The sequence below is a fragment of the Exophiala viscosa genome (genome assembly GCF_022695815.1).
Source record: "Exophiala viscosa unplaced genomic scaffold EDD37scaffold_1, whole genome shotgun sequence".
Taxonomy (NCBI): domain Eukaryota; kingdom Fungi; phylum Ascomycota; class Eurotiomycetes; order Chaetothyriales; family Herpotrichiellaceae; genus Exophiala; species Exophiala viscosa.
The window spans coordinates 4,759,559-4,783,411 of record NW_026944353.1 but is presented as its reverse complement, the minus strand read 5'-3'; the positions used below and the strand labels follow the sequence as shown (position 1 = coordinate 4,783,411).

Genomic DNA, 23,853 nt, shown 5'->3' with positions numbered 1-23,853 from the left:
CTAGAGACGATGATGCTCTTGACATTGTAGTCATGGGTAAATTTCGGCAATGCTTCACTGTGCTTGGCAAAATTTCTCCGCCTGAGTGACTGCCTGCGAAGAAAGTCGAGCGCAAAAGTGCATCTACCAGGATTTTGTGATATTTCGTTGTTCACTCTCAACGTGTCCGTCAGTGGCGGCGTTGGTTTTGCCTTGCACTCGAATTCTCTACCTTCACGACGTCGGATACTTGCATCAGGGCCTTTCCCGCTGCAACTCCCGTCTCCTCGCCGCGAAAATGGATTCTTCCAGAGGCCCTCCACGGGTCAAGAACAAGGCGGCGGCGCCTGTTCAGATATCCGCTGAACAACTCCTGCGAGAGGCTGTTGATCGACAAGAGCCGGGACTCCAAGCACCTACACAGCGTTTCGCCGACCTCGAAGAACTCCATGAATTCCAGGGTCGAAAACGCAAAGAGTTCGAGGACTATGTCCGTCGCAACCGGATTAACATGAATAATTGGATGCGGTATGCACAATGGGAGCTGGAGCAAAAGGAATACCGGCGGGCGAGGTCCGTCTTTGAGCGAGCACTGGATGTCGACAGCACCAGTGTTGTGTTGTGGATTCGATACATCGAGGCCGAGATGAAGACGAGGAACATCAACCATGCACGAAATCTATTGGACAGAGCGGTGACGATCCTCCCAAGAATCGACAAACTGTGGTACAAGTATGTCTACATGGAGGAAACCCTTGGTAATGTGCCAGGAACAAGGCAGGTCTTTGAGCGATGGATGAGCTGGGAGCCAGACGAGGCGGCATGGCTGGCATACATCAAGCTCGAGAAGAGATACGGGGAATATGATCGTGCGCGGGCCATTTACGAACGGTTTACGGTCGTTCATCCTGAACCACGGAACTGGATCAGATGGGCCAGATTCGAGGAGGAAAATGGCACAAGCCAACTGGTACGCGACGTCTTCGGAGTCGCCATCGAGACGCTAGGCGACGACTTTATGGATGAGAAGCTCTTCATCGCTTACGCACGGTACGAAGCGAAGCTGAAGGAGTACGAGAGAGCTCGATCAATATTCAAATACGCCCTGGATCGACTGCCACGCTCGCAATCGGTCGTACTCCACAAAGCTTACACGCAGTTTGAGAAGCAGTTCGGTAATCGTGAGGGTGTGGAAGATGTGATCCTTGCAAAGCGGCGGGTACAGTACGAAGAACAACTGAAGACGAATCCGCGCAACTACGATGTGTGGTTTGATCTGGCAAGGCTGGAAGAGGCAGGAGGCGACTTTGAACGTGTACGAGATGTCTACGAAAGAGCCATTGCTCAGATTCCGCCTTCGCAGGAGAAACGGCACTGGAGGAGGTATATCTACCTCTGGATCTTCTATGCTTTATGGGAAGAGATGACCAGCAAGGAAGTGGACAGAGCGAGACAGGTGTACCAAGAATGTCTGAAGCTCATACCGCACAAGAAATGGACATTCGCGAAGATATGGATACTGAAAGCGCAATTCGAGGTTCGACAAATGCAACTCCAGGCGGCAAGAAAGACCCTTGGACAAGCGATTGGCATGTGTCCCAAAGGCAAGCTCTTCCGCGGATATATTGAGCTGGAGAAACAGCTGTTTGAGTTCGTGCGATGCCGGACTCTATTTGAAAAACAGATCGAGTGGAGTTCTTCCAACGGTCAAGCATGGATCCAGTTCGCGGAGCTCGAACGTGGACTTGACGATTTGGAACGAGCAAGAGCCATCTTCGAGTTGGCCATCGATCAGCCTACACTCGACATGCCGGAGCTGGTATGGAAAGCGTATATTGACTTTGAAGAATACGAAGAGCAATACGATCGCGCCCGGGCCTTGTATGAAAGACTGCTTCGAAAGACCGATCATGTCAAAGTCTGGATAAACTATGCTCGATTTGAAATCAATGTACCGGATCCAGATGAGCCGGCAATGGCGGATGGCGAAGAACAAAAAGTCAGCGAGGAGGCCAAGGCTCGAGCTCGGAAGGTCTTTGAGCGGGCTCATGATGTTTTCAAGGCGAAAGAGATGAAGGAAGAACGGGTTGACTTGCTGAATGCATGGCGATCATTTGAGCAGACTCATGGTTCGCCAGATGATATTGAGAAGATTGAGAAACAGATGCCTCGCAAGGTCAAGAAGAGGAGAAAGATTGAAGAGGACCGCTTCGAGGAGTACATCGACTATGTATTCCCTGCCGACGACGAGAGTGCAGCCAAGATGTCGAAGCTGTTACAAATGGCGCACCAATGGAAGGCGAAACAACAAGAGAATGGCACTGTGGAATAATTGAGACAGTTATCAAGGACAAGACCATATCAAGAGGGTCAAGATATTGGTTATTCCCGCTTGATATCTTGGTAGTTGCTACAAGATCGTCACGCTTCCACGTGGGTACCATGTCGTGCCTGTCTCATTTCACGTACGGAGTACATTCGGGCTGATGGCGTTGAGATGATGTACGGAGGCGTGCACCATTTGTAGTGTCCAGCAAAAACTTAGAAAGACCGGGTTTTATGACCTGACACAGCAACTCCCTAGCTTCCCGGCCCTATGAACCTGGAGATGCCTGAAAACGGTAACTCGCTTAGGTAGTATAGGTAACTAAGTATAGGCGTTATCGGAGTAAAGCCAAGTATTTTTAGGGGCTAGTAGCTATATTATAAGCCTGAGCTAACTATTATAGCCGCTTCGGTAAGGAAGTATAGGTAACAAGATATAGGCACTCCTAATAGGGGCCACGGCAGAAAAGCCTGCGTGTTTTGAAAGACCAGTCTTTTCAAATTTCTGCTGGACACTACAAATGGTGCACGCCTCCGTACTATCTAATCAGTTAGAGGTTCGCGTGCGCACGGATGGTGTGGAGGCCATTCTGCCATTCGGGGGGCATTGAATTTTTGGACGGAGCCCAGTGGGAGCCATACCCCTGACTAAACTAAGAATTCGCGTTCCGTTCCTGCATAAAGTGGCTCTTGCTGCTAATCGGTATCGGTCCTAGTTGTAGTATTTTAACCAATCAATTCAGGGCATCGGCAAACACTTTGAAACAACAGAGACTGGCAATCGCGCCCTCCGTTATCCAAGGAATAAACTTGACCAATCTTCCCTGTCCATGTGACACCTCAAGTCGGGCAGACCGGGAGGGAGCATGATGTTGGTGACCCAGATGTGATCTCTGATGGGGTGACCATGAGTGATACTGATCCTCTCGTTAAATCTGGTGGTGGTGAGAGGGTGGGATGGTGATGGTGATGGTGATGGTGGTGATGGAAACGAATCGCACTTGTAAACTTCCCTGCAGAGGCTATTTCAGCGCCGCCAATTGAGGGACTCGTCATGTCCTCGTCTGCATGCGATGGCGGCATCTTCTTTCTGCGGTCTCTTTTATGGTGCCCTCGCTTCTTTTTCGTCTGTCCCAAATCGGCCAGAGTCACACTCGCTTTTTCCCTCCTCCTCCTCTTCCTCCCGCACTCCCTGCTGCCGCCTGCCCTGACGTCCTCGTCATCCGCATCCTTTTCCCTGTTTATTAGTATCTTCATCTCTTCATCTGCACATTGTTGCACTTCGGACGTGAGGTTGGTCAATTCAACGATATCCTATATACCGATTTTCACCTGCTACGAGCCTACGAGGCCGAGAGTCGATCCCCATCATAATTCCCACAGTAAATGATGATCATATACTCCTTTCGACCCACTTCGTCCTGATCATCCTTCAGACTGAACTTCAACCCCCTTGTTCTTGTCTTTGTCGGTTGTCGCCTGTCTATCACGCAGTCGCAAAGACTGTCAGGAAGATTCAGGAGCGCAGTATTGGCCGTGGACGCTGCTAAACTTCCACGAAAAACATCTGCCACAAGGTCGCAGGCTTCGGCTCTCCACCATCATACCAGGCTTCCTTGTTACTATTCTGCGAAGACCCTTCCTCCATACCTGTTCCATAGTTCGAATACGAGGTCGACAACTCGACCATCAGACCGCCATTATCGACCTGCGAAGCCGTATCCTCGAGGTCGATAAACTTCGCAAAGCACGTTCCCACGACCCAACCCCGGTGGTCTGAGCTTCCGTCGCGCCAACCACGTCAAGACGACCCTTTTGTCGCTAGAGAAACCTACGCTCTAACCGTTGCACAGCACCACTGCCTTCTCGCACTTGCTCCCACCTCACACAGTCTATTGAATCTGCTCGAGCACATCGACTCAATTGCGCGGCAACAGGTCCATTGTCTGCTCTACCGCAAAAACCTGAGCTCCCTTCTCCATAATACTTCCCTTGCAGCTTCTGTGAAGCTTCCTGATCCGAAAACACAGCAATACACATCCTGGGCGACGATGCATATGCATAGACGACCCTGACAAGACGATTACGCAGTACTCGCCAGACAAGAACGCGGCAGGAGATGTCAGCTCCTACGCCGCCCGTCTCGCTCAAACACCAATGCTCGATTGTTCACGACGGAGTCATCTATGTCTACTCGCCCGACGCTTTTCAGATCTTGCAACTCAAAGAGGGGGCACAATGGGAACAAGAGTCGAATGGCATTGCGGTAACGGGAGCCGTCTGTGTCAAAGGGGGTGTTGATGGTGACAATACCAAACCAGCATTATATGTGGTCGGCGGCGCGAGCAATTCATCCTTTCCAGATTACCCTGGTCTGCAACGCTACTCAATACTCGACAAGTCATGGCAAACCATCACCCCGGTTGTCAAGGTCACACAAAATCGCTTGTACCATGGAGCCGCGTATATGAATACCTCGTCATCAATGGTGGTGTATGCGGGCTCCCAGGACGATTACTCAGGCGCCTCGTCACAAACATTTCTCGTGGAACTCTACCCGCCGTACAGCGTGGCAGCTTACAGTTCTGATGCACATCCAGCGGTGAGGCCAATCATGCTGTCGTGGAACGAGAGTAGCGTGTTGATGGTGGGAGGCGGCACCACGAATGTCAACATGTCCACATTCGATCCCGATAATGGCTGGCAGGATCTAGGTATATCGCTCCCTAGCGCACTGCCTGACTCTTCGGTCGCGCAAACCGCCGTGTTCACTCTGGATGATGGAAGCAAGATACTACAGACGTTTGACCTGGGCGACACTGACCCCACGGTGACTACAAATGTTCTCTTAGGTGCAGGAGGAGTACTTGCAACATATGGAGAGACCGTAGGGGGCAACGACACAACAGCCAGTCCAACGACGACTGCTTCGTCCAACAAGGCAAAAAGAACAATATCACTTAGCAACTATCCAACATACAACAACAGTCTCGCGCCATCGACCTCTCGGACCAATTTCAGTCTGGCTCAAGGTGATGCTGGACTGATATCCTTCGTCGGAGGCAATGACGACGACCCTGTTGTCTTTTTCAACCAGTCCGCAAACGACTGGATATCAGCAACGTCCATATTGGGTAAACAGCAATCTTCGACTACGCCATCAAGCACCCAGCCTGCAACGACAGCCACAAGTGCTGCAGCAACATCCTCATCTTCTCATAAGGGCAATGGCCTGACGATCCTTGGTGGGGTTCTCGGTGGCATTTGCGGCCTCGCTGTAATACTCATCATTCTCCTTCTGTGGCTCAGGTCCGTCCGCAGAAAGCGAGCTCAGGCAGAGAGACAGACGGAATATGGCGACGATAAAAGAAGGAGTGGGGAGTATAATGCCGAAGGAGGCCTACGTCCGCTGGCCTCGTCTGGCCAGCCAATGGGTAGAAGCCCAGTCCCGTCAGCCGTAATAGAAGAAGCCGACAGCACCGCCATGGTCGGAAGCCGAGGGGATCCAAAATATTTGATACGGCGTGTCTCCTCAGATCGAAACCAGCCTGGGTTCCGTGGTTCAGGTATCGGCTTTGGACAGGCGTTGTTCAAGCGAGACAAGGGCACTTTGGCCATTTCGAAACCTATGAACCCGGTATTAGGGGATTACAAAGAGAGACCCAGCATCGACCTTGGTACAGCGACACCGGCAGAGCCAGTTGCTGCCACGGCTGTCGCTACGAGAAACGCGTCCCAGCGGAAGACTGATGAAGGATGGGGCAAGTATTTCCAGAGCGACCCGCAAACTGGCAACAGAACCTTCTTCACGCGGGACTCGAGCGCAAGCCGAAGCAAGAGTGGTGGGTTTTGGCCGGGCTCAGGAGTACCAGAGAGCTCAAGCAGGTCGACGCCTAGATCAGCCAAGTTTGTGCTCCGGGACAGTGTCGGGAACCCATTACAAGCGCACAACGTCGGTGTGGGAAGTCCTACATTGGAACATGTGCCGTCGAGCGCCCAGTCTCAAGGCTTTCCGCACCTAGAGGGAACGCCAGTGCGGATCTCGAATGTGAGTTCGGTCACCGATGAGGACGACTATGAGGATGAACGCTTCGAAGGCGCTTTTTCAAGTGGAATACCCGCCAGCGTGAACGACGTGCCCTGGGCGCCAGTGGGCAACACGTGGTCAGGTCCGGCCCAACGACCGCTACGACCTCCAAGCGGTTACACTCAGCAACAAGGACGTCCTCCTGCTCGAACAGCTTCGTCTAACGAAACGGAAACCTCGGAAACATCGATACCAGCATTCCCCATGCCAAACTCCGTCCGTTCCATTCGACCTAGCGGAGGGAGCGAATTGCCGACGCATCATGCAGTGACTGTGACCCCTGCGGTCGCCCGCGATGAGGCGACAGACGCCCGGGAATACTTTTCACATACCCGGGCTCGGAGTGGTACTCCGGACAACAACGACATGTCATGGCTCAATTTGGGAACACCACAACGGTGACTCCCCAATCGGTTCTCGCAAGTTCTCTACCAGTTTTTGCTTGATGACGTTGCGCGCAAACCACCCAGCAGCAGCACACGGATTGACAACATGAGCTCAGGCGACAGCCAAGTTGTTGATAAGGCGAAGAAGTCGAGCCTGTTCCGAACCCGCTCCGCTCCACGACGAACGCATGCATTTCACTTTCCGTCAACGGCGGTGCAGCGCGATTCAACATGGGAAGACGATGCTGTCCCAAACTCACCCACGCTTCCCGACGCAACCGAGGAAGCAGGTTTCCGGGACAGTAAAAGGTTGACCATGTGACGGTAGTGTCAGACCACGGACGATTGGTGGTAGTATCTACCAAAACTCACTGCATCGGCATCCTATTCCAGTTATACCTCATCTAGCGAGCGATTTGCTCAGTTTCTCTAATCATCTTATGGCCGGGCAGCTTTTACTGAGGAAGATCTGGTTTGATATTGACGATTTGATGCCGTGACTGGTGGGGACACATCGGTGTATTTATAGGATAGGTGAATGATTAATGTAATGAATCAGGTAGTGTATAGTTGGAGAGAGAAGTAGTCAAATTACTACGACATGCGCAAGCATGTTTGACCAGCCTTGCAAGAATTCTTCCTTTTTCTTAAGACTATTACTTCACATGAATTGCTTGTCAGAAGGAAACAATGATAGCCTTCGACGCATAGTTCCAACAAAGCATTGCGATCGATTTCGATCGTCTCTGAGGGGCTGCTCTAGAGGTGACGTCCGGAAGGACGAATGATGAGGATAGAGTGCCGCTCGTGGAGGACGTATAGGTGGTTTGTGAGCTTCGGCCGTCGGCTACGAGACGTCTTTCTTGAGTCTTGATACGCACGCACAAACAGAATCGAAATTAATTGACTCGTTAAAAGGAGAAAGTGGAATAACTTTTTCCTTCGAGTAACGCACGATGCCGTCAGTGGAGTAAAGTCAGTAGACCATTTCATGCACCGCGAAAAGCGAGGAGTTGGCCATAACCCCGGGAATTGATGCACGTGCGAGAGCGACAAGCGGATGGAAGCTTGGAAAGGATCACCTGAAGGACGATCGCACGCCCTGACGGATTCTCACTCGGAACATCACAGACGAGTTTGGCGTATGATGAAATGAAACGAAACAACAGGTCTCGCAGACATCGAGAATGATGGAACACAGGTGCAAGTGACCGTCAACAATCGTTTGGCTGGCTCATGGCCATCACCATGCGAATAGCACCGTCATAGGAGACAGGGTCAAGATCTTGGAACATTGAACATGGCCCGCTTCATCTCACGACAATACTCTTGCGGGATCACGGGAAAGCCTGATGGAGGGTACAGGCGTGGGGTGTGTCACAGTGTTGCGACAGAGATCAGCCCGACGATCTTCTCAGCCTCGAGGATCTTCACTTTCATATCGTCGCTGAAATGTCTAAGCGATTAGGCTGTTTAGTGAGTAAAAAATAGTCAGAAGTACAGACGAGACCTGCGATAAGGGCATTCCTACAACGCCCGGTTCTGCATGAACTGTAGACGCATCTCCGCAAATGCCCGGCGAATCCTCCGGAGTATTCGTGTCTGTTATCTCTGGGAAGCCAGTCCCCTGTTACTTCTGCCGCGGAGAGAGATAACAAGTACTCAAGAGGACCGGCGCATAGATTGGCGGTTCGTGATGTAAGGTTCGATAGTCTTCCGTCCTCCTATTCTGTAGGACACCCAGGTATGTTTTCTAGCGTTGGACAAGACGGGAGAAAAGGGCGATCAGAACTGCGCAAGTAATTTCACTATGAACTGTGGCAGACACTGGGCACTTTACGTGGCTTTTCTGGCGTCTGTGAGTTCCAAAAGCTGGTTCATACAAATAAAGGAGATGGAAAGTGCCATGTGTCGATGACAGGAGCCGGTTATTGGGCGAACTCGAACAGATCAAGAAGACCCGAATACCGCACCCCGAGCATCACTAGCCCTAAGCCCCCCATTTCCAGTTGGTGCATGAACCTAAAATCAATTAATTCACTCTTTCGTATGGTCAGAGTTTCCGATGCTCCGGGGGCCTGTTCTTGGTTCTCGTGGCCCCTGCGCCGTTTGTCTTAGGCCTGGTTTCTGGCCAGCCCATGCTCTTGCCCACGCCTTCCTTGAGTCTGACATTCCACCCGGTGCCCTTCCCAGTTCCAGTTTCCCACGCCTTGGGAGTGCCAAACTGATTGACGAACTTCGGAGTCATCGCCCTTTCTCTTTCCCCCCAACATCCACGGTCCTCATCCACACTTCTTCTTGACTGTGCATACAACACCATCCACCACCACACATTGTATCTCATCTGCCAATCATCCCACCCACCTGCATCCAACAACTCGTCCAGCTTCGTGAACCGTCCAACACTCAGTTGGTCCCCCCGCTTTTTTGTTTATCAGAAGACCATTCGCTTTCGTCTTCCACTTTCTCTTTCTCCTTCCCACATCTTCCTTCATCAAAAGGAAGATATCGCTGCACAGAGACACTGTCAAGGTCGTCTCTCTAATCGCCACCACTCCGCCTTACCCACCTCGACTCACGCCTCCAGCGTCGCAACCACCGACACCACTTTCGAATCATCGACCTTATTTGCGCACTGTCTTGCCATCCAAGCCTAATTACACCGAACACATCGCTGTCGGCGCTTCTCCTGTTGTATCATATCGTGTGGTGAGTCATATCTGCCGGCCGTCTTATCTGACGCGTCGCGATCTTGCCTTCTCGTTCAAGCTGACTCATGACTGCGCGATCAGATTCTACCACGCGATACCTACCAGCAGATATGGCTCCTTCACAAGTTTCGGCCCTTGGTCTGGCCCTTAATGGCAAGTCCGCCTACGTCGACATTCCAAAGCCTCGCGATGCCATTCATGGCCGGGACAACTTCACTGCTGTACCGGCCTCCACCGTCAAGAAACACTCGGGGATGTTGCTTACTCCTCCAAACTCCATCTCTCCCGACCTCAAACCGCAGGGTCGCCGCCGCAACAGTCGCCACCAGGGACCGCTTTCTCCCAAGAGCACGGCAGTGGATTCGGACATAGATTTGCACGACGCTGCAGATAAGCCGACCGCCCTGAGCGCCGAGGCTCTTGACAGTCTCGGTGATCTGGACAGTGCAGGCGCTATCACTCCGAACATGCTGGCCAAGCACCACCTCCCAGATATCCTCTTGTCTCACGGTCCACTGGCCATCCGACACATCATGGGGTATCTGACGACTTCTGTGCCCGGCTTCTCGCGCATTACCTCCGCCAAAGCCCGTCGCTTGGTCGTGGCCGCGCTCGAGGGCAAAGGAGCAGGTATGGAGATGGCTGGTCGCGATGGCGATGTCATCTTTGAAAAGGTGGGCTGGGGCCGGTGGGATGCTCGCATCAAGGGGCAACCGCCGCGAGAACGTCAGGGCTCTGCCGTAACCCCTCCTGGCAGTTTACCTTCCTCCTACTCCCAGCCTGGCCTGCAGGTGCCCGGTCAGCCAACCTGGCGCACTGGATCTCAAGATCTCGGCACCAGCTACACCGGCAATTCCGCCGTCTTCTCTCATTCTGAAATGGATTATGAAGACCAGGACATGTTGGAGCACGAAGCCGATAAGATGTCATTGGATGGTGATGACGATGGCTACGTCTCGTCGATCGCTCCGGAACCTCTAGACCAAGACCTCGGAGACGGTGAAGTGACCGATGAAGAAGACTGGGGCAGCATTGGCGCTGCGGCACTGCGCGCAAGGTCTCTCCCAAACAATGGACGGTCAATATCTGGTCACGCACGTCTGTATCAGCCCATCGCCACGTTCTCGTACAAGTCAACTCAGAGGTCCAGGACTCCAGCAGACATGGCCCATACCGCGCCTACGAACCCAGCACTCAACAACCTGAACACTTTTTCATTCGCAACTAACGCTGGCGTTAACAACTCTCAAGAACAAGCTGCAATCGAAGCACTCTTGAGTCTTGGTTCTATGTAATAATACTGTCATCAAGTTGGTTCAACCCCTACTATTGGTGTGATTGAACAACCTGGGACGCATACACACCGGCACGTTGGTGTGATCCTCTTTCACGAGGATGCACGGCACCCACAACTCCATGGTTACAGAACCTTCTTGTTACGTGCTTTTTCAGGCGTTTTTGGGACTCCTCATCACGACATATCTCCACTGATAACGATTTCACGACCTTGAGCCATACGAACCAGAGTGGCTCGGTTTAAAGTGGACGACCCTTACTATGTTCATGTTTTTGACAACGGCAGAGTTGTCACCCTCTACACTTCTGAATCAACATATGGTTTGCACTTCGACACCTGTCCTCGAATGCGGAGCACATTATCACCCAATGCGACCATACTCACGATCTTATCTCTTTTGTAATACATATCTCAGGCATTGCGCCAGGTGTGGTGCAGGAATCCACCTGGGAAGCAGCATACTGAAAAACGAACGATGCCTACCCTCGTTACGCGCAGATCGTCTTTTACTGGTCTTCTTGATTGATTGTACTGGAAAATATTGATCTGCGACTCTGTCATGTTTATTCATTGCACGGAGTAACGAGTTGTATGCTTCAACATCCGCCACTTTATTGTTGGTCAGGATTAAACACAGGCAAAGGTGAAGGAAGAATTTAGAATATGGCTTTTGCTATATTGGTACCTATTTCATTTGTTCTATATTGGCGGTATCCGAAGCCGTGCAGACAACCTTGAGTTGCCCGAAGTAGCGGGTGCCTTGGTTCTATGGGCACGGATCGGTTCGAGAGCATGCCAAGATCATCATACGAAAGAAAGAAAGACCCAGGAAACAGAACACCCCGGATGGACAAGGAGGTGGCCTGAGATGGCACCGAGGACAAGGACCTTTGAAGAGGTGTTTTGTCTTGGTCTTTCCTTCCAACCACAACGATTTCGTAGTCTCTCTTTTGACTCTGCAGGGAGGCATGGGGAGCAAATATTGGGAAACCAAGGAAGTCGTGATGGTGCTAGCGAGAAGACAACGCAGTGGAAGTAGAAGTCCTGCAAAGCAGCATGCTTGCTAAAGGAAGACTGATAGGCCAGCCACATGGTTTGGAAGAATCAATCAATTCATATTGCCTCACTCGAGATATCATCATGCTCTTGATCTTGTGAAGTCCTCTCTATCCCAGCGACATTTCGCGAGGATATCAATGCGAACGTTGAGCAAGGTACACTTCCTATCGCAGAATGCGCCTAATTTTTGCAAAACAGACTCATGTTATCGTTGCTATCTTGTTCCTCTGCCTATTATCACGACTACTCCCCTATATACTTGTTATGCATGGGGGCCTCTCGGTATCGGCGTACAAGTCATAGCTTAGAGCATTATCATACTCACCTCGCCCCGAAGGCGGTGGCCACCTATCTTGACCCGGACCTCATGTTTCTCTCGACGGATGATACATCACGCTTGTGACAGCGGGATATCGCTGGTAAATGCTAACCAAGCTTCGAGTGAAAAAAAAAGAGGCGCAGGAGGCCTTTCCACCGCCCCAGTATCATTCGTCCTCCTCATCATCCTCATCCGCCTCGTCTTCGTCGCCTACAACGACGCCGCCGCGACGTTTTTTAGCACTTTTACCCGTGCTCTTCAACGATCCCGCGGCGCTGGTAGGTGTCGCAGGCTCGTCGCGATCGTGATCATGGTCCTGGTTCGGACCCTCGTGACGCTGATGCTTTTCCTTTTCATGCCGATCCCGATCATGTCGCTCATGGTGATTGTGTACATGCTTGTAGATGCCTTTCGTGAAATCATAAGTGTCTTAACTAGCTTCTTCCTCAAGGAAGAAGTATTTGCCGGCCAACTTCTGCTCCTGGTCCATTTGGGACTGGTACTTGTTGATACGGGGTCGGTAGGAGTTGGGGTCCCGACGGAAAGTGACGTCCAGGTTCTTCAGGAACTTGTTGCATCCAGTCAACAGACTCTCGGGGGTGTTGGCGCGGGCGTCGACAGAGGGCTGGCCGTCGAAGACGATGACTCGGTCGGCGAGGTAAGTGGCCATGATGAAATCGTGCTCGACGATGAAAGCGGTCTTCTTGCTGTGCATGATGAAGCGTTTAATGACGCGCGCGGCGATAATACGTTGCTCGGAGTCCAGGTACGCCGAAGGCTCGTCGATGAGGTAGATGTCTGCGGGGATACCGAGAGCAAGGACGATGGCAACACGTTGCAACTCACCGCCTGACAGGTTCTGAACTTCCTGGTCGATGAAGTCGTCGAGCTTGAGTGGCTTGTAGACGTCGGTCTGGAATTGAGGGCTCAAGAAGGAGGCCTTGATTCGCTTGAAGAACAATTGACGCACCGTGCCTTGGAACTTGGGCGTGATCTTTTGTGGCTTCATGGAAATGTTCATCTGAGGGACCTTCTGAGTGCCGTCCGGCTTTTCAATGCCAGCGAGCATCTTACAGAAGGTGGTCTTGCCGGTTCCGTTCTCGCCCATCATGACGATGATCTCAGAGTCGGTGAATGAACCTGTATTGATCTTCAGGTGGAAACCTCCGAGAGTCTTCTCCATAGATGGGTACTCGAATCCACGTGCTCTGTCGACCAAGTATTCGTCACCAGCTTCGGCGATACGGAAGGTCAGGCTTTCCTCACGGAAACGCAAGTTCTCGGTGGGGATGTTGCCGTCAAGGAAGATGTTGATACCTTCTCGAACCGAGGCTGGGAGAGTGACAACACCATAGACGGCGGGTCTTCCATACAAGACACAAATGAAGTCGGAGAGGTAGTCCAGGACTGACAAATCGTGTTCGACGACGATGACATAGTCGTCGGGTCGAAGGAGCTCGCGAATGGTCTTGGCGGCACTGAGACGTTGCTTGACATCGAGATACGACGAGGGTTCGTCAAACATGTACACATCGGCGTTCTGGACACAGACGAGAGCAATGGCGAATCGTTGCAATTCTCCACCGGACAAAAGGGCGACCTCTCGATCTTTCACCTGGTTCAATTCTGACACAAGGGATCAGTGTCTGACTTTCGTAGTATGTTGTTGTAGCTTACCGAGCACTTCCATAATATGCTCCAGATTGCCCAATTCAGACTTCGCCTCGATCAGAGGTTTCACAGTGTTGACCGGACCCTTGATAGCTCGAGGAAGCTGGTCGACATACTGTGGCTTGACAATCGCTTTGAGATTGTCTTCCAGCACCTTTGTGAAGTAGTCTGGCTCTGATCAGCCGTGTCCACTGGAACAACGTTATGGTTCAACTCACTTTGCAATTCTGAGCCACGGAAGTATTTCAGAATCTCCTCCCAATCCGGTGGATTGTCATATCTTCCCAGGTTGGGCTTCAGTTTACCACTCAGAATCTTCAAAGCCGTACTCTTTCCGATACCGTTGGTTCCGACCAGACCCAAAACCTGTCCCGGCCGGGGCATAGGCAGTCTGTGCAACTTGAAACTGTTTGCCGAGTATCGATGAGTGACCTGAGTCTCGAGGTTGGTTGGCAGGTTGATGATGTGGATAGCACCAAACGGGCATTTCTTCGGGCAGATACCGCAACCGATGCACAAACGTTCAGAGATGTAGGCAATTTTGGACTCGGGCGTGACTTCGATACACAGTTTGCCTGTTCGGACGACGGGACAGGACTTTTTGCATTCTTGACGACATTTCTGTAACAGTCAGACTTCTCTGTTTGCACATTCGAAGCCGGATTTCCTTCACACACCTTTGGCTTGCACTGCGGGGCAAAAACATGAATTGTCAACGATATTCCAACATCTCACCGTTGAAGGCTCAAACTAACCTTGTCGGTATTGACAATAGCAATTCTGGAAGAGTGTTAGCCAGCGTTTTTGATGTTGTTGCTGGTCAGGATGGGTCTTATTTACCTTGTCAATCTGTCCGCCATTTTGTTCGTGATCTGCAAAAACGGTTTGACAATGTATTGGCGCTCGCGCAGTGGCAGGAAGGACAAACGGCGACGGTAAATAGAATGTGTCAGGCAAGAAGACGGTGTTATTGTCCCTGTCACGATGTCGACAAGTGAGTCACCGGCAACGATGTAGCGCGAACCAGACAAGCGCAGCAGAAAAATGAAATGGGTGCGGTGAACGGCAACAATGAGGCAGTGAATACAACCCCGAAATCAAAATTCATGCCACGATGATTGGCTACTTGGTGGGTGAGTGATGGGGTGCTGCAAAACTGAAGTGCCCTGTAAGTTAGGGCTTGGCAATTGACTGCGCTACAGTACGGGCGTTTGGCCTCAAGTGCCTTTTGCAAGTACTAGAGCCTCGTGTGATCCCCAGACTTTCATACTCCCGCACCCGACTCAAAGAGTACCTTTCACACCTCTCACCAATTAATCACGAAGCACAATAACTGGATACAGTAATATAGAGACGCCGTAAGGGCTCTATCCACGAACGATGGAGTGTGAGTTTCTTACTGTCCCTTCTCATTTCCTTGCTCGCTTATGCACCATTTCTTTCCATCCTGTCGGCGGCTGCTCGGGCCTCGCGTTCACAATCCGGCGCAATGCACTCGAGATCAGCATATTCACGTCTCGAAGTGAATATGGGACAGTGAAGACGCCGAGACTATGCTGTTTGAAGGTCTGGGTGCCTTCCATGGTCATAATGGTGGCCAGGCAGGGCGCCCAGACTAGTTCAGCTCCCTCACCCTATATCATCTCGTCGTCCATCCTTGTTCATCGAAGCCATCTTATATTGGCTGTCGATCATCTCAGAGAGCTCTTTCATGTTTGATTCTGTTGTTTTCTGGATCGCGGAATTCCGATTTACCCGGTCATTGTTGCTGTTTTCGTGCTCGACCCTTCCCGCAGCCCACCTTGCTGACGCTTTCCCCTGCAGCCTCCAGTATCCTCGCCCAACCACCACCACCTTCAATACCCGACCGACCACTCTCACCCGCAACTACTCACACGCCTCCCGAGCCCGCCATGCAGAATGGCACGAAATACTCCGACAGTGAGAGCGAGCTGTCCGACCCTGCTGAGCCTGTCGCTGCCGTAGCCTCGCCGCCTCCGGTCGAGGTCGACGGCGATGACGAAAACATGCAAGATGTCGAACAACCCAGCTCAGATGAGCCAGATGCTGAGGGCGATGCTGACTTCGAGATGGACACTGCGATGCGCATCAACAACATAAAGTCCGAAGAAAACAACTCATCCTCGGACGAATCCATCAGACCTGCAAAGAGAAAGGCACATGCTGTGGAAGAGGATGATTACATCCGTAATAACCCAGAGATGTACGGTCTGAGGCGGAGCGGACGGGCTCGGCTTGCCGCCAACATGGCAGAGACTTCCGACGAACAGGACTCGGACTCAGACATCGCTCCTCGACCCAGAAAACGTCTGCGACAGGTTTCTCAGCGCTCTTCCAAACAAGCAACCCCGATAATTGAAAGCTTCTCCGGCTCCGATGGTGATTCTGACGCGTATGGCGGCAAACGAGCAAAGATTACGAAAAAGCAACGCCGCAGGTTGCTGCAATCGGCCGAGAGCCTCACACCTGCACATGCCGAAATCAGATTTTCTACGCGTCGTGCAGCGAAAATATCGTCCTATAATGAGGATGAGGAGGATAATTTCGAAGAGAATGATCCTGATACACTAACACCAAATTACTGGGTGGACGAGCAAGAGGACAACTCTCCCGCTATTGATGTCGTCCTAAATCATCGCTTAAGGGCTGACGTTACCACCTCGAGACCCTCCAAGGACGACTACGAATTCCTCATCAAGTGGCAACAGAGAGCCCACTACCATGCGACATGGGAGACTACTGAATCCCTCCAAGGCGTGAGAAGCTTCCGGCGACTCGAAAATTACATCAAGGGCAAACTGATGGAAGACATCCGGATGCGCAATGACCCAGATATCGCCCCAGAGGACAGGGAGAAGTACATTCTGGATCGGGAGCAGTATGCTGACAGTCAGGAAGAGCACAAGCATGTGGAAAGAATCATCGGCGACCGGGATGGTCCGGATGGCACCGAGTATTTCCTCAAATGGAAAGGCCTCTACTATGATGCAGCAACTTGGGAGCCATCAAGCCTGGCAAGCGAGATAGCACAAAACGAGATTGATCGGTATATCAATCGCCAACGAGATGATTTCAAGTCAAACACGACTGAAAGCAATGCCTCGACCCGAAGACCTTTGGTCCCAATGCGAGAACAGCCCTCCTACATCCAGAATGGTACTCTCAAGGATTTCCAGTTACAAGGTCTGAACTTTCTTGCATTCAACTGGTCTCGAGGGAAAAACGTCGTCCTTGCGGATGAGATGGGTTTGGGCAAAACAGTGCAAACTGTCGCCTTTCTGAGCTGGCTGAGACATGATCGTGGTCAACAAGGCCCATTTCTCGTTGCCGTCCCTCTCTCGACGATGCCTGCTTGGGCTGAGACATTCGATCACTGGGCTCCTGATGTCAACTACGTTGTCTACAATGGCAATCAGGCCGCTCGGAATATCATTCGAGAGTACGAGCTGATTCCGGACGGCAACATTCGCCATCCACGCTTCCATGTACTTCTCACCACCTATGAATATGTCTTGCATGATGCCCCATTCCTCAGTCAACTCAAATGGCAATTCATGGCTGTCGACGAGGCACATCGGCTTAAGAACCGAGAGTCACAGTTATACGATCGGCTCCGGGAATTCAAGGCACCAGCTCGACTTCTGATCACGGGCACACCGGTCCAAAACAACCTCGGCGAACTTTCAGCGTTGTTCGATTTCTTGAGCCCTGGTGTCGTTAACATCGATGAACACATGGATCTGACCACTGAAGAAGCAAGCGCAAAGATTGCTCAGCTGACCGAGGACATCAAACCCTACATGCTTCGACGTACGAAGAACAAGGTCGAGAAAGATTTGCCGCCCAAGACTGAAAAGATCATCCGGGTTGAACTGTCAGATATCCAGCTTGAATACTACAAGAATATACTCACGAAGAATTATGCAGCTCTCAACCAAGGCTCTAAGGGCCAGAAGCAGTCACTTCTCAACATCATGATGGAACTGAAGAAGGCAAGCAATCACCCTTTCATGTTTCCAAGTGCCGAAGACCGCCTCGTACCTGATGGTGCTCGACGAGAAGAGGTATTACGTGCTCTTGTTACAAGTAGTGGGAAGATGATGTTGCTCGACCAGCTTCTTACCAAACTCAAGCGTGACGGCCATCGTGTCTTGATCTTCAGTCAAATGGTCAAGATGCTGGACATTCTGGGAGATTACATGGAGTTTCGTGGCCACGCTTACCAACGGCTTGATGGTACCATTGGGGCAGCCCAGCGTCGGATTGCTATCGATCACTTTAACGCTCCAGAAAGTTCCGATTTCTGCTTCCTGCTGTCTACAAGAGCTGGTGGACTCGGTATAAATCTCATGACTGCCGACACCGTTATCATCTTTGATTCGGATTGGAACCCACAGGCTGATCTGCAAGCTATGGCTCGCGCTCACAGAATCGGCCAGGTAAGGCCTGTCAGTGTCTACCGCTTGGTGTCCAAGGAGACTGTAGAGGAGGAAATCCTTGAGCGAGCCCGCAATAAGTTGATGCTGGAGTTCCTCACAATTCAACGTGGGGTTACTGATAAAGAGACTCAAGCTCGACGTAACGCGTTGGTTGGCGAACCTGGCAGCTCTAGTGAGATTTCACGAATCCTGAAGAAGCGTGGGCAGAAGATGTTCGAACAGACCAACAACCAGAAGAAACTCGAAGAACTCGATCTCGATGCTGTACTCAACAGTGCCGAAGACTACAAGGTCGAACAACCAGAAAATACTGATGCAGATGGCGGCGAGGACTTTCTTCGAAGCTTTGACTTTGTTGATGTTAAGGTTGACGAAATGTCCTGGGATGACATTATTCCCAAAGAGCATATCGACCAGCTCAGAGCCGAAGAACAACGGAAGGCCGATGAAAAGTACCTTGCTGACGTTATCGAACAAAACAAACCTCGCGTGCGCAATCATCAAGCTGACGATCGCGAAACGCGGAAAGCCCGCCGATCAGAGCAGCGACAGAAAGAGATCGATTCAGACAGTGAGGAAGAGGAAATTAATCCCAAAGCTGACCCTGCTCGACCATTGAGTGAGCGAGAATATCGGTATCTTATCAAGGGCCACCTCCGTTATGGTTCGATTGAAGACCGTCCGGACGAGTTCCTGGCCGAAGCCCGTCTTCGTGGCAGGGATCTCGATGTTGTAAGAGCTGCCATGAAAGAAGTTTGGGACAAGTCAGCCGAGCTTTATAAAGCTGAGCAAGATCGCATGGCAGAACTGGAGCGTACCGCCAATCGGCCCATCACCAAGAAAGACCGGAAAGCTGTTCTATTTGAGCTCCATGGAGTCAAACGGATCAACGCAGAGACCATACTTGACCGACCCGCCGAAATGCGACTCATCGCAGAAATTACCTCGAAAGAACCAGACTTCAAAGCATTCCGCATACCCGAAGCCACCAAAGCCGCTGGATATACCTGTCCCTGGGGTGCGCGTGAGGATGGTATGCTTTGTATTGGCATCGCCAGACATGGCTACGGTGCATGGGAAAAGATTCGCGATGACCCTGATCTGGGGTTGCAGGACAAATTTTTCCTCGAAGAACATCGAGTGGACAAGAAGGCAGAGCGTGAGAGGTTAGACGACAAAAACGCAAAGTCTCCTGGGGCTGTGCATCTCGTCAGACGCGCGGACTACCTGATTTCCGTGTTGAAGAGCAAGTACGTCGATGACCCAGCGGCCAAAAGGGCTGTTGAGAATCATCATCGCAACAATAAGAAAAACATGGCCGACAGAAGCAGTGCGGCCGACTCTCCGGCTCCTGGCTCCCATCGAAAAACACCTCGCGAATCGGAAAAGCCACGACATCGTCCCAGTCAAGCACATCGTGACAGTTCGGAGCGATACGGTACCCCAAGATCTGATAGTCGTCAGGGTCATATTCGACACGATAGGGACAGCAGGGATGATAGGGATCGGAAACACCGCGACGACCACAGTCACGTTCCGCATCACAACCGCCACTCCAGCGATCATCGACGCAGTGACAACCCTGCAGGCAATGCCTCATCTGACGTTGATCCTCTTATGGTGATGTTATTCAAACCTGTTAAGGAGAGTTTGAGGAAGATCAAGGCAACTACCAAGAATGCCATACCAGATTCGCAACAACGAGCCAACGAGTTGAGAGTCCTTCTGAAGATAATCGGCAACTTCATTACCGAACAGGTCACCGAGCTGGATGATAATCATGATTCTGTCGAGAAACGCTTTTGGTAAGTTTCATGCTCGCCTTACGGGCCTCTTCACTAACGCAAGTAGGGATTATGCTGCCACATACTGGCCTAATAAAGGAATCAAAGGTCGAGAACTTCAGGCTATACATGGCAAGATAGTCGCTTCGGACAACAAACTTGCTGGCGAAGGTTCTCCAGATGACGAAGCCAACAATGTCGACAGTCGAGCCAATGGATCGTACCAGACCTCGCCACCGCGGTGAGCTTGGAAAAGAAAAGTATTCTTCGGGTTCAACCATTTTAAGGGAAATTGTGAGCATGGCGTTTGATGGAGGTCGGATACTGTGTTGAAGCAGCAATGTTTTCGTGGTGTGCGGATGAGTGGGATGATGACACGAATGGTGTTGGTCATTGTTGTGCGGGTGCGTTACAGCACCAAGTAGCACACTTGGCAAAAAGTGAACTGTTGATATCGAGACGCATTGCACAGGACGAACAGGTAGAAAGGTCACGAAAATGGGGGTAACTTATGTGTATGTGGGCCATGGAAAAGCGTGTGTATCTTTCCAAGCTTGCCTTACGGGTCAAATGAAGGGATTAGTTTAGTTCCCTCTTACTAAATGGTGGAAATATTTTCAATCTAGGTTTAGAATCCTCAGCAGTGACTGATTGATACATGGTATCCCGTTATTGGACGCATCTATTCTGTAGTCTGGTCTGTGCTAGTAAATAAATTCCGCGTCGTCGACAAGCCGCTCAAAATACACGCCAAAGTACTCAACATCAAACTCCTAAAATGCGCTTTCGACAAAGGTGGGCAAATTCAAACAGGCTGACGACGGACCAAACACTCCTCGTTACTGTAGCTGCTGGTCCTTCAAGCCTTCAATCTCATCTCCTCACAAGGGCCGCAAACCGCCTTCTCCTCGACCTTGCTTGTGATCCCTCTTCTTCTCTCCTTATCCGTAGGCTCGACGGGGACATCACGCAAGAAGAAACGACCATCATCGCCGAAACCACCACCACACTCGAAACACATGAAGCAGTGCTCGTGGTACTTCCCGCCCAGCGCTTCAACGGTTAGTTCATCCTGGATGAGTTGCTTGCACTCCCTGCACCGGGCCGACGTGCGTTTCGTATGACAACTCACACAATAGGCGTAATTATCGCGCTCGACGAACGGTGTGGTGCTGTCAAAGGGGTCACCGCACTCGGCGCAGAAAAAGTGACCGACGTGCCATTCTGCGCCGGCGGCGACGATGATCTCGCCTTCTATCGGCGTCTTGCAGGAGCGGCATCTGGGAGAAAAAAACTCGTGGAAATCTAAGTGGCAGTAGAACCGTAGGGGATCGTTGACTGCCTCGGGAGATTCAGGATTAATGCCCATCTCCTCGAGGCGGAGGAGGCGTTTCTCTTCGGGCTCCGGGTAGAAGGAGACGCATTCGAGTGCGGTGGCGCAATGATGGCATGTGAAGCATTGGGGGTGGAAGCGGGCTTTGACGCCGTTGGAGCCGCCGCCAGATGCGGTCACGATGCGGCCTGAGATGGGGAGGGCGCAGCTCGAGCAGGATACTGTTGGTATGGTGTGACGGTTCAGCCATGGTATGCGTGCCGAGGGCGTCTTGTGGATCGTTGACGTGGATGTTGCAGCTACTGGCGCTGTTGCTGCGTGTCTTGGTAGCGGCCTAGGAGGCTGGATGGTCCCGGTCGGCAGGTTGATAATTGGAATTGTGGATGACTCGGTGTCTTCACCTTCTATGTTGATCTGTGGTATTTGCGGGCCTTCATCTGGTAGATTTATCGTCGGCACGGGAGGTGCTGGAGATATACTGAACACCGGCACAGATGAAGATGGCTTCGGGGAAGGCTCGTCCTCTGGGAGGCATACCGTAGGAACAGCTGGAGCAGATACGGTGACTTCTGGTATTGCAGGTATGGGTCTGGGTAACGGCCTCTCGGTGGATCTTTGCGTGGTCGGAGACTCTGTCAGTTTGATCACGGGTCTGTCGATATCTTGACTATTGCGTGGTGAATTGCTGATAGGCTTCCATGATGGATCGAAACTGACAATCGGTCGGCCAAGGTGGTCGCTCACAGCAACTGGCGTTGGAAGGTTGGGACTTCTGTCCTTTCTCTTCATGCTCGTGGCGGCCCGGATGTCTTCGCTCCTTATTTCCAAAACTGGCAGCGATTTTGGAGTTTCCACCTCTTCGATCGTGTCTATTGCCACTGGTCGTGGGGATGTGTTGGCCGTATACTCTGCGTCCCGCGACTGTGTTGGTACGTTTCTGTGGATCTCGAATCGGTCGTACTTCTTGTGGTCAGGTAAGGGGGCTGTGTCTGGCTTTGGAGATGCTTTCTTTCTCAACCATGGAAGTGTGTTGGTAGATTTGACCCTCAAAGGTAGCTCCGTGCTTGGAGGCTTGACAGTCTTCTGGATTGGTTGGGCTTGCTCTTCTGGTTCCTCATATATCTGAGATTCAGGATTCGGGAAGGAAACCTTCCTTGAGCTGCTAGCTTTCCTATGACTGCTGACACGTCTCTGCTCATTGAGTTTGAGGTCCGGGTTCCGGTAGGCAGCAGTCTTCTCTTCTTCTGCAGCATTGGGGTTTTGATGCTTCCATACTAGATCGGCGGCCTCATCTTGTGCAGCGAAGTACAGTCTGGTTTCCTCATCCTTGTGATCAATGAATTCTAACTCTTCTCGTAGTTTATGTGCTTCCTCTTTTTCAATCTTTCTGGTTACTGACTCAAGGTATGCGCCATCTTCTGCTGAAGTAGGCACTTGAATCGTGGCTGTTGGAGATACCTTTCTGCCTCGTAGAGTCGGGGCGACGTTGCCGGGCGGCTGAACTAGGGGCCGGCCTTTTGAGGAGGCATCTGGAATAGAGAACGAGCTTGACTTGTGGATGGTATGAGGCTGTACTTCATGCAGGGCAGCTTGATCATGCTGAAGGTCGTTCTTGGGTGAGCATATCACGGGCTCCGAATCAGATCTGGTTAGAGAAGTCTGCGTGGGCAAGACATGGTTTCTGGAGGCGAATGGGGGAGGACGTGATCCCGTAGGTCTTGCTGGTCGATAGCTTCGCAAACTCTCAAGATAATTTACTGAGAAGTTGTGTGAGTACTTTGACTTGAACGGAGGGTTTCTGGGAGGCATCTCTGGTTTGAGAAGGACGAAAAGAGACATGACTTACATTTCTGCTCTGCACTCATAACCGTTGGTTGAGGCGGAGAGACTTTTCTGGTACCCAAGCTACTTTTTCTGTGAAACATTGTGGTGGACGGTTGTCTTTGCAATGCAGGTGGACTCTATGTGCATGCGGCAAGACGCGTGAGTTGTACCGTAGGTGGACGTCGATATACAAGAGCCGGCACTGGAATAAGCTCACGCAATATGACTGAAGTGCAAGAGACACACAAAGGACAAAGAGGTGTATGAATGCTCTAACAATGTTGTATATATCAAACGGTATAGGCATCCAATTCACACCGTACTCACTCGATAAACTGCGCTGGCCCAACTTTTTTCTGTTTGGGCCGGATGGTTGCGAGGCAACGAGGAAACTCAAAAAAAGGGGTAAAGAACAAGCGTGACAAGGGACATTCCATCACGCTCATTACTTCTCCAACATCAACTCATCACTAGTTCTGCACTTCATTCGACGCAACATTGAGGATGCACAATCATTACGGTCCTGGAGAAAGAGTTTGATCAATGCTTTTAAGCCATCACTACTATATCCTGCAAATAATGCTGTCAGTCCACCGGTGCATGGCACCGTGACATTGC

At 51.3% G+C, this 23,853-nt stretch overlaps 6 protein-coding genes across 6 annotated transcripts; 4 read left to right on the top strand and 2 right to left on the bottom strand.

Moving 5' to 3' along the window:
* The first annotated feature begins 121 nt into the window (after nucleotides 1–121).
* EDD37DRAFT_619110 (pre-mRNA-splicing factor clf1) lies at nucleotides 122–2,623 on the top strand. The gene has a single exon (XM_062815845.1). The coding sequence runs from the start codon at nucleotides 278–280 to the stop codon at nucleotides 2,309–2,311; it is 2,034 nt and encodes a 677-aa protein (XP_062676166.1). The 5' UTR covers nucleotides 122–277; the 3' UTR covers nucleotides 2,312–2,623.
* Nucleotides 2,624–3,992: 1,369 nt separating this feature from the next.
* On the top strand, nucleotides 3,993–7,164 carry EDD37DRAFT_98391 (uncharacterized protein). The gene has a single exon (XM_062820413.1). The coding sequence runs from the start codon at nucleotides 4,424–4,426 to the stop codon at nucleotides 6,791–6,793; it is 2,370 nt and encodes a 789-aa protein (XP_062676165.1). The 5' UTR covers nucleotides 3,993–4,423; the 3' UTR covers nucleotides 6,794–7,164.
* A 2,154-nt stretch (nucleotides 7,165–9,318) lies between these two features.
* EDD37DRAFT_97977 (putative Sin3 binding protein-domain-containing protein) lies at nucleotides 9,319–10,914 on the top strand. Its single transcript, XM_062820411.1, has 2 exons — nucleotides 9,319–9,486; nucleotides 9,570–10,914. The coding sequence occupies exon 2, from the start codon at nucleotides 9,599–9,601 to the stop codon at nucleotides 10,781–10,783; it is 1,185 nt and encodes a 394-aa protein (XP_062676164.1). The 5' UTR covers nucleotides 9,319–9,486; nucleotides 9,570–9,598; the 3' UTR covers nucleotides 10,784–10,914.
* A 1,685-nt stretch (nucleotides 10,915–12,599) lies between these two features.
* On the bottom strand, nucleotides 12,600–14,483 carry EDD37DRAFT_672426 (ABC transporter family protein; the record flags this gene model as incomplete). The annotated part of the gene is made up of 3 exons (XM_062819442.1): nucleotides 14,053–14,483; nucleotides 13,841–14,002; nucleotides 12,600–13,789 (listed from the first exon to the last, which is right to left on the bottom strand). Coding segments are annotated over exons 1-3 (1,518 nt in total), but the record flags the coding sequence as incomplete, so codon positions are not given.
* Nucleotides 14,484–15,060: 577 nt separating this feature from the next.
* EDD37DRAFT_98011 (chromodomain-helicase-DNA-binding protein 1) lies at nucleotides 15,061–20,739 on the top strand. Its single transcript, XM_062820412.1, has 3 exons — nucleotides 15,061–15,221; nucleotides 15,659–20,099; nucleotides 20,146–20,739. The coding sequence occupies exons 1-3, from the start codon at nucleotides 15,215–15,217 to the stop codon at nucleotides 20,321–20,323; spliced, it is 4,626 nt and encodes a 1,541-aa protein (XP_062676162.1). The 5' UTR covers nucleotides 15,061–15,214; the 3' UTR covers nucleotides 20,324–20,739.
* A 198-nt stretch (nucleotides 20,740–20,937) lies between these two features.
* EDD37DRAFT_557913 (paxillin) lies at nucleotides 20,938–23,336 on the bottom strand (the record flags this gene model as incomplete). The annotated part of the gene is made up of 2 exons (XM_062813732.1): nucleotides 20,938–23,168; nucleotides 23,258–23,336. The coding sequence occupies 2 exons, from the start codon at nucleotides 23,334–23,336 to the stop codon at nucleotides 20,938–20,940; spliced, it is 2,310 nt and encodes a 769-aa protein (XP_062676161.1).
* Nucleotides 23,337–23,853: the final 517 nt, after the last annotated feature.